This window comes from Hyalella azteca, unplaced genomic scaffold (assembly GCF_000764305.2).
Source record: "Hyalella azteca isolate HAZT.00-mixed unplaced genomic scaffold, Hazt_2.0.2 contig1481, whole genome shotgun sequence".
NCBI lineage: Eukaryota > Metazoa > Arthropoda > Malacostraca > Amphipoda > Hyalellidae > Hyalella > Hyalella azteca.
The window spans coordinates 23,222-33,817 of record NW_025931798.1 but is presented as its reverse complement, the minus strand read 5'-3'; the positions used below and the strand labels follow the sequence as shown (position 1 = coordinate 33,817).

Here is a 10,596-nt window from a genome sequence, read left to right as displayed (position 1 = left end):
CGTGCTTATCTACGTACCTAGCCATGCTCGTACTTATCTACGTACCTAGCCATGCTCGTACTTATCTACGTACCTAGCCGTGCTCGTACTTATCTACGTACCTAGCCATGCTCGTACTTATCTACGTACCTAGTACGTACGTACACGTAAGGTACGTCGCACAGCACGTGCCCGGTCCTGTAACCGTGCCCTGCTATGCACTCTCGTATAACATCTAAACCTAGGGTTTCCGCGAAGCCTAGAAGCTCTTGCTCATGCCTAGATATCCTGCTCATGCCTAGACTTTCTGCTCATGCCTAGACATTGCTCATGCCTATACGTGCTTCACGTGCCTAAACATTCTGCTCATTCATAGATATTCTGCTCATGTCTATATATTCTGCTCATGCCTAGATATTCTGCTCATGCCTAGACATTCTGTTCATGCCAAGACATTCTGACTGCTCATGCCTAGACATTCTGACTGCTCATGCCTAGACATTCTGACTGCTCATGCCTAGACATTCTGACTCTGCTCATGCCTAGACATTCTGATTCTGCTCATGCCTAGTTTTGCACATGCCTTTTCATTCTACATTTTACTATAATTTCAGCACACTCCTGCATGGCTCCTAAATATGCCTATATCTCCTGCTCATGGCTTCCTGTTGCCTTAACGTTCTCCGTGGTTCTAAATTTTCCCGTCCTAAACCTCCTACTTCTTCTCTTCGACGAGAGCTTCTGCACGTCCCCTAGATTTTTTTTCTTCTTGTGCACGTGTAGAATCTCTGGATTAGAAGGATAGACACATCTAGGACGCCCCCTCAGGGGGGACTTGTGACGCGTGTCTGTGCGCCTCAGAAGTCCTATGGGATTTCGCGTTCCTAGGGGGATTGTTCCTGAGCGCCCCACCGTTGAGCTCGCGGTGTCTGACTGCAGGTCTCAGTTGTGGGGTTAAGTTATTATGTAGGTAGGATTCCTTACATCAAGTTATTATGTAGGTAGGATTCCTTACATTTCCCTTCTCTGTCTCTCTCGTGCGGGCGGCCGACGTCCCGTGTAAGCGACCTCTTGTTCGAGTGTCTTCGTTTCTGTTGCTTTTCACCTGTCCCTCCTTGTCACGTCGTCTCTTTGAGATGCTAACGCTGCTTCTTTCGAGCCAGCTTCAGCCGGCTGGACATCTGAGACCTTCCGCCCCTTGTGGGTGATGAATAATTGAGACCTTCCACCTCTATGGTGATGTTCATCTTGACTTTCGGTGCGAGATAGCTAAATAGCTGAAGCGCTAGTAAACATTTGGCCACTAAACTAAACTAAACTAAACATCTAGGACGCTTACGTCTGCCTATATGCATCTCATTCTTGACATAAATTTAGGCCTTCTGCACGTGCCTTGATTTCTCACGCTCACGTAAACCTTCTGCACGTGCCTTGATCTCTTGCGCTCACGTAAACCTTCTGCACGTGCTTTGATTTCTCACGTTCACGTAAACCTTCTGCACGTGCCTTGATTTATTGTGCTCACGTAAACCTTCTGCACGTGCCTTGATTTATTGCGCTCACGTAAACCTTCTGCACGTGCCTTGATTTATTGCGCTCACGTAAACCTTCTGCACGTGCCTTGATTTATTGTGCTCACGTAAACCTTCTGCACGTGCCTTGATTTCATGCGCTCACGTAAACCTTCTGCACGTGCCTTGATCACGCAGTAATCGCGCTGCAGTTAACGTTACCATAAGCAGTTACCGCGTTGCATGCACGCAGTTACAGCGCCAAAGTTCAGAATCTGACAAGTTTTATCACTTATCTTGTTGACTTATGTTGTTCATGTATTTTGTATTATATTATTATTCCATAAGTTATTTCCCTTTTCGTCTCCCCAGCAGCGGCATTTTCCCTCTCGCCTGGCCATATTATGTCTATTCTTTTTACCTTACAAGTTCGCTTCTTATTTTGCTGAAATATCTGTTGTTTTCGCCCTAAATATTCTTCCTCACTTGCTGGGTTCGTTTAATTTTTTATTTCCAGAAAGGTGGATAAATAATTATATTTAGCGCTAATTTATATTTTACTGTCAATTACGGAAGATATTGAAGGCACCGGCAGTGTTCGCAGTGCCAGAATATTATTATTATCAAAACCGGTGTTCGCATTATCATTATTATTGTTATTGATAGTATTAATATTATTTTTATAATCATTATTACAATATTTCACTAAAACCTTCGACTGCCAGCATTAGCATATAACAATTGTGCTCGATTATTTTGATTAGCTTTAATAGTTTTTATTTTTTATTTTATAGAGCATAGCTGAATATAAAACTGAAATTTGAATGAAAAAATTATCCCCACATGAATTTTTCAATTTCTGAAATTTCCTGACTTTTTTCAATTTCTACTTCTGTTTTTTTTTTCAATTTCCTGACTTTTTTCAATTTCAACTCCTGCTTTTTTTCAATTTCCTGACTTTTTTCAATTTCAACTCCTGCTTTTTTTCAATTTCCTGACTTTTTTCAATTTCAACTCCTGCTTTTTTCAATTTCCTGCAGGTTCCCGGTGGGGGCGAGAACAACTCAGCTGCAGGCAGCACTGCGGGGGGCGGCGGGGGAACATGGACTGGTGGGGGGGCTGAGGGGGACTGTGCCCCCTGTGGACTGTGGGGGGAAGAAGACTCAGACCTGATCAGGTCGTGTGGACTGTTGTCCTCAGCGCTGGGGCTGCACAAGAGCTTCAGCGAGTCTGACATATCCTGCGCCAACGGCGACGCTCTGCGACCCTGGGCCTCCGAGGTGCGTTATTATTAATTGATTGGGCCAATCATTATGTATTATGATCATTTATGACTTGATCATTGCATTTGTATGAGAGCTGATTATTATTTCCCCAAGGGTGTGCAATCATTGCTTCATCATTAGAATTTAATTTTTGCAATAGTAGGAGGTCCGTTTTCATCCGATGATTGGGGCAATCATTGGGCCAATCACAAGTATTATGGTCATTTAGGACTTGATCGTCGCACTGGTATAAGAGCTGACAATCATTACCCCATGTGTTCAATCATTGCTTCATAATTAGAATTTAATTATTGCACCAGTAGGAAGCGCGTTATCATCCGATGATAGGGGCTATCATTGCTACAATCAACATGCAATATTTATGATCAATTTGCATGAGTAACTAATCATTGCACTATATTGTCGATCTACTAGTGCCACTAGCGTTGTAAATAATTGCGTTACAATGCACGATTAGGGCCACTACTGGTGACTCGTTGCTCATGTGTTGCGTTTCAGAGTATCATAGAATTTTTCGTTAAACTTTACAAAATATTAATTTATAATAAAATGTTTTTCAAAAGTTATTCATGGTTTTCATATGGAATAGTTCAACGAGTCCCCGTCTGGGGGATCTTACACCTCCTTCCCCTAGCATCCCGGGGATAGAAAGTCTTAGGGATGAATGACTTTTCAGGAGAGAATCCCCTTGTATTCTTCCCCCTTTTTCCATGCCCTCCCCCTCCCCCCAACGGCGCACGTCACGGGGTGGGGCATTCCTAATCATCGCCCAGTTCCTCCCATCATCACTGGGGGGAGGGAGGTGGGGGGGCCGATGTCCCCACCGCAGTGACCGCCCCTCTCCCTCGGCATATTTTATTGGGGGTCAGACCGCGGTCTTTATTTCACTACAGCCCCCATAATTATTCCCCCCATATCGATAGATGGGGGGAATAAGCGGGGAATATCAGTTCTGGAGTCACCCACACATGACCCACATCCCCCACTCATAAATCTCCGTCTCCCACTCATAGCCCCTCGCCCCTCACTCGATCATAACCCCCTCACCCCTCATAACCCGCCGCTTCCACTCACAACCTTTCATCCCTTACTCATAACACACCGTCTCTCACTCACAACCACCGTCCCCCACTCATAACCCTCTGCCCTCCCCATAACCCCCGCAGGTGAACATGTCCAGCATGGGGGGCCGCGTGGAGGGGGTGTTCGCCCCCCGTCTGGATGCCGCGTCGCGCTCGTGCTCGACGTGGGTGGCGGTGGGCGACGTGGCGTCCACGTCCCAGCTGCCGTCGCCCCAGGCCCGCCCCGCCGCCCTCGACGCCACACCCGTCATCACCGCCGCCGACTTCATCAGATCCGTCAATAAGAAAGTCAGTGGCTTGATTAAATGCGAGTTTTCCTGTTGAGGTGGTAGTAAATGACACGGTGGCGAAGTTTTACTAAATATAGTACTATATTAGTGCTGAAGTATATTGTACTATGGGTTCCATTAATAGGAGTATATAGCACTATAGGTTCCATTAGTTTTACAATGTGTGCGAGTTAATAAATAGCAATTCGGTACTTGGTCTCTTTCTCATCCACATCACCGACATAGATGTGGCAGTGATCCCCGCCACTTCATCGTCATTTGCGGACACCAGGATTATAATGACCATCACGGACAGGAGGGACTGCGAGAGGTTGCAAGAAGACCTCTCTGCAATACATGACTGGGCACTAGTGAACAGCATGCAATTCAATGGAACCAAGTTTGGAACTCTGAGAGACAGAGGTAGCGAAAAGTTGTTACGGAACATCGCTACCTGCGATTTGATAATACAAAAATCGAAGAGCAGCCTCTCGTTTGCGATCCTAGAGTGTTGATCCCAGGTAAAGTATGGTGACCACATATAGCGGTAATAATCGCAGGAGGCCGGCGGCAGACCGGTTGGATCTTACGTTCATAATCAGAGAAGTGAAATTGATGATTGCACTTTTCATAGCCCTTATATGATCCCTCTCCTTGAGTACTGCTGCTATCTGTGGACCGTGTTCACGGTGGTCGCAGAGCCGCAGTTGGATCAGTCCAGTAAACCTCCACGCGAGGACCAAGGCTGTTTCTTGAAGGTTCACTGGACCTTCATTTCCGCGGCCAGGCCGAGACTGCTTACTGTCTTGTCCAAGGTGCTAAAAGGAAGGAAATTCACCCTTGAGACCTTCTAGAGATGACTGAACGTGTTTTGGGGCACAATCTCTGATCGTCAGCCTCTACACCACTACCGGCGGCAAGAAGCAAGCAACAGCATCGAACATCAGTTGGCCCAACTGAGGGCAGATACGCGGTACTCATAGACTGGCCTCTAAGTCCTCAATGGCAAGGACGACTTGCCTGCCTGTGTTACTGTGTGTTGTGTACAAGTTACTGTGTTGTGTGCAGGTTACTGTGTGTTGTATGTACAAGTTACTGTGTGTTGTGTGTACAAGTTACTGTATATTGTATACAGGTTCGCCAGAACTATATCAGACGGCGTCTGGTGAGCACCTACCGCGCCCTGCAGAGGTTCTCGCAGTCGTCGCTCCTGCTGCGCACCGACGGCGCCAGTGGCGTCATGGTGATTATATTCTCCCTACATTATCACCTTCACCCCCTCAGGCCCCTTTGGCCCCTCCCTCTATCACCTGCACATTACCATTAACTTCCTTATAATAGTCATGGTGATCATATTCTCCCTACATTATGACATTTACTGCCTCTATCACCTTCCTTATGAACTAAGTCAAATTTAACAATACTGATGGACCAAGGTGCGCCTCATGCATGCATAGTGAAAAATTGTCTTCATTAAAGCCATTTTCAGCGCTTTCATAATAGACTTCGTCAAAGTATTAGCATATAAGCGAATAATTACGTTTGCGATAGTAACTATTTCAAACAGTCACGTATTCTTAACGTATTAAAAAAATGCTGACAATATGGAATTTCTTGTGGTCTCGCGCGAATTATTTTTTGCAAAGAGCGACTCGAGTTCTTGACCGATCCTTGTTGTCCAGGTCGAGGCTGGAGGGATAACACTGGTGTTATTGACCGATCCTTGTTGTCCAGGTCGAGGCTGGAGGGATAACACTGGTGGTTCCTGGCCACTCCTACCAGACCCCGCAGGATATCTTCAAGATAATTAAGAAGGAGGTGGAGCTGGCGTCCCCCTTCGCCCCCACCCTGCCCCCCGCCGCTGCCCCCTCCCTCGCCACGACTTCGGGCGCTAAGGGGGGCAGCGGGGGGGCGCTCACGGCGCAGGATATAGAGCGTGACCGTGGGCGGCAACTGAGCAAATATGAGCGAAATATCATGATATTTAACTGGCTGCAGACCCTAGATGAGACCACCTACGACATGATGGCGTAGGCTGCAGACCCTAGATGAGACCACCTACGACATGATGGCGTAGGCTGCAGACCTTGGAGACCACTTACGACATGATGGCGTAGGCTGCAAACCTTGGAGACCACTTACGACATGATGGCGTAGCAGCTACCTCACGATGTGATGACATCCAAATCATCGTTACGACATGAGAGTCTAAGTAGTTCTGCTAACGACGGTTCGCACGCCACGACGTGCGAGTGTCATGCGTCGTGTCGCCACGACGCACGACACACGACACGACATACGACGCACGACACACGTGGAGACACGTCGTTTACACGACGTGTCTCCACGACTTCTTCTTGAGCAGCGTCGTGTACAGCAACGACCAAACCTCGTCTCTAAATCTGGGAAAGACATGAACCGGAATGAACCGGAATTCATTCAGCCTAATTGTTCTAATTCAGCGCGGGATGATACCCGCTTAATGTTTACGGTGTTTATTCGAAAAGTTTCTGTCTAATTGATGGATAAATTTACAAGGTGAGCCTTTCCATTGAAAGTAATCACGAAGAAATTATTCTTGATTTCTCTTATCAGTAATCAAAGCTTCTTTTCAAATTAGAATTGGTCTAACATTTGAGGAACTCAGTAATCGAGTTTTGCAAACTTCGATCCGCGCTTTTTTAGCGCATTTCCTCATTTATGGAAAAAAGGCGCAATTTTTTATGGATTGGCTGCAGGGTTGCAGTTTTTATCGTGAAATGAGAGGCTAAGTTCGTGTAAATATCACGAAACTTTCATTTCGTACTTTTTGATATTGTATATATATGAAGTGGTACATACCTAACATAATAGTGAATAAGCGCTTTAATTGTTATTATATACTTAACTATGTTTTGGCAATTTGAAGGCAGTTAAAATAACCGCCTGAGGGCAAGTGCAAAGCAGCCTGAGGTGTTGAAATTTTTTTGCTGCATAAATATGGCAGCCGACATCACACTATCTTTGTCCAAATAGCGATATATTTTTGCCAATGTGTGGGTTATCCTGACCCAGTTTGGTTCTCTAAAATATCGTAAATGTTCTACGCGCAAGTGTGTCACTATTTGGACAAGGTGACCCATTCATTATGCTGAGTGTCTCGTACTTTGATGCACTACACTCACTGATCGTTCACACGCTTGTCGCAGCTCACATGTATATATACAGCCTTTGGTGTACATATAATTGTTCAATGGTTGGAACTATGTTATTAATAATACAACTTAATTAGGCTGCAATATATATATTATCTTGCACTTACAAGGAACCTACTCTAAACTGTAAGCAACCGACGTCCTAATTTTTCGTTTCAATCTTATCATCCTTCTCGCTATCTTTCCTTCTATTTAATTCGGTCTTCGTATCCTTCTTGTTATCTTTCTTTCTATTACATTCAAGCTTCTATCCTGGCAGACCCCTAATAGCGGCTTTAATAAACCCTATCAACAGATGGGGTTCAAATGAACCCTTGTAATTGTAAAGGCGGCGGCCAACACCCTTTTGTATAATTGACCGCGAATATGTTTCCCCTTATATTAAAATAACATCGATAATTTACCTCTCACTAAGATGGTCACAATAAACCTTCTCACTCGGGAGTGAGAGCGAATACCTTTAGTTTGCATTAATGTCTGATAACTCCCATCAAAAGGGATGCTTGCGTTAAACAGCAACTTCATGGAAGTGATTGTGATAAGCCCCTTTTTGAAGAGGATTGAGATGAACCCCTCCTGGGAAGGGATTGTGATGAACCTCTTATCAGATGGGACTGTGGTGAGCCCTTCCAAGGAGGGGAGTGCGATGAACCCCTTCAAGGAGGGGATTGAGATGAACCCCTTCTAGGTGGGAATAAGGATGAAGCCCTTCTAGGAGGGGATTGAGATGAACCCCTTCTAGGTGGGAATAAGGATGAAGCCCTTCTAGGAGGGGATTTAGATGAACCCCTTCTAGGTGGGGATTGAGATGAACCCCTGCTAGGAGGGGATCGAGATGAACCCCTTCTAGGTGGGAATTAAAATGAACCCCTTCAAGTAATAGATTAAAATAAACTCCTTCCAGGAGAGGATGGAGATGAACCCTTTCTAGGATTAGATTAAGATGAACCCCTTCTAGGAGGGGATTAAGATGAACCCCTGTTATGTAGATGATGCGCAAAACCTTACATGTACGCGTTAACCCTTTTTTTACCTGATGACAGCGGCCAACTCCATGTGATTGCGATTAACCCTGTGTCAGAGAGTATAGCGATTGCTCTACGTGCACGTATAAAATGGTTCTGCAACGATGTATATACACAAATTATATTATACGTTTTTTTTCATTTATGTGATTTCAGTTTCGTTTGTCCTACGGAGATTATGGAAAATGTATTCAAGTTATTATGGCTATTTATACGATACATGATATTGAAACGTATCATAATTATGGTTATTTTTGGTGTAATATAAATATCATAATTTGTTTATGTAAGTGCTGAACTTACTAAGTCCAAGCCTTGCGTTAGAAATGCGCCTGCAATCAGCCACGCATGCTGCCTGTTCAACGACTAACCACGCGTGCTGTTTGTTCAGCGATCTGGATCTTTTTGTCCGTTCTGATCAATTGACCATAGCATAAAATCAAGTCCTAGTTGTCGTCTATTCACTAACTACTCATTATTTACGTGAATTTTTTATGGTTGTAGCTTGGTTGCGGTTGTTAACGGTGTACTCATGCTCATGCACCATCGTGCATGTTAAGTTTGTACATTTTGTTTTCATGTGCTAGAAATACGAAGGATGTATGTAACATTCAATATCTTATGCCTGTGGTTTGATGATGTACTAAATTGTGAAACCTTTTTATTACTTATCTAAAATGTATGATAGTAATTGGACAGTGTGTTTATATGTTCATAATACTTTCAAGAACCATGCGTTATAAAAGCTTATCATGCGTTCGTTTTAATAATAGATTCAGCCTTAAAGTTTCATTATTTCCTAATTGCGAAAGTTATTCAGTAATTTATTTAAACTTTTGAGTAAACGTTTCATTTTATGTTTCCATGAGTCTCTTTCCAAGTGTTGCCTCCTTCGATTGATGATGACGACTGTACGGTTATTATTCAGTTACAATCAATATATTAGATTGGTAATTCCTGCTAAATTTCATACAATCATCTGGCAGAAAATGAAGTTATACTCGCGAGATTTTTTCACGAATAAAAACAATCATTAATTGTGCAAAGTTCACTAAAGAAATATAAGTATATTAAATTTCTGACTGCTATCCAAGAACTGCATATATGACCCATCGGACACTTCGACGGCCGGTTTCAGTGACCAAGGAATATTTATAAATTACTAAACACAATAAACGGAATCTACGCATACCATGATTAGGTCGTGCGAGTTTGATTTCATTCATAACTTATAGGACTAAACGAGCCCAAATTCGCTGTGACCTAGAATTTTATCGATACAAAATAAACTCATTAAAGTTGAGCTTCGTGTATGAGTTTAAAACAAATCTCTGCGCCTGTTCAGGTCGTGAAAATTTTAAATAATTCAGCTAGGTTTCAGAGTTGGGCGTAGATACGGACATGAATCCGCGATGTTCAAGAAAATTTTACTTCATTACTGAGTAGATTTTGGATGAACTTTGCTCGCAAACTCTTGGAAGCCTCCCGTTGGTGATAAGGCCAGGAGTTTTTTTAATGAACGTTTACGAAATATGTTGGTCCTTGTGAAAAACTGGCTGCAATACTGTTCGCAAAAATGTCTGACTGGCAAAAATTTGAATGAAAACGGCTTCTAGTGTACCACATCGACACTTTTGGGACGAATTTCCATTAATGTTTTTCCACGCATAGGGCGGTCAAATCAAACCAATCAGGACCCAATTTAAAAGGGATATATTTATTGATATTACGCTTATGCTAGCATCGAAAGACGTTTTTTCTCTAATACGATTTTAATAAGCGCGCTAAACCCTAAGCTTTAGCACAATTTTCGCGCAGTGCTGACACTTCTATTCAATAATTTCGTGAAATCGAAGCCTATTTTAAATTATTTAACAACCAAGCTACTTATTCATAATACACTAGTGCTAGTGTTTTTTATAATTGATTTTAAGACTAGCGTTGTCAGAATCTTGCCGGCTTCGTTTTCACGCAGCGCCCTAAACGCTAAGTTCTGGCCTCTTTGCTCGACTAACGAACTTGGCGTTTAGAGCACTACGTGAAAACGAAGCAGACAAAAATAATTCTACAACCCTAGCAGGAGTGTATTGTGAATAAATAAATTCGTTGTGAATTAATTCAAGATCAGTTCCGATTTGAAAAATTTATGCTAAGAATATCTGACAAAACTTAGCTTTTGCGTGTTAAATAAAATCGAAACGGACAAAATAATTCTGACAACACTCGCAGGAGCGTAATGTCAATGAATAT

At 43.3% G+C, this 10,596-nt stretch overlaps 1 protein-coding gene across 1 annotated transcript in view; it reads left to right on the top strand.

Annotated features, from left to right (window-relative positions):
* LOC108670926 overlaps positions 1-9,207 on the top strand; it is a 16,036-nt gene extending 6,829 nt beyond the window's left edge. Inside the window, exons 3-6 of the mRNA XM_018158420.2 lie at positions 2,531-2,770; positions 3,943-4,146; positions 5,263-5,370; positions 5,862-9,207. Of these exons, the coding sequence (XP_018013909.2) occupies positions 2,531-2,770; positions 3,943-4,146; positions 5,263-5,370; positions 5,862-6,161 (852 nt within the window). The 3' untranslated portion in view covers positions 6,162-9,207. The remainder of the gene's footprint in view (positions 1-2,530; positions 2,771-3,942; positions 4,147-5,262; positions 5,371-5,861) is intronic.
* The last annotated feature ends 1,389 nt before the right edge of the window (positions 9,208-10,596 follow it).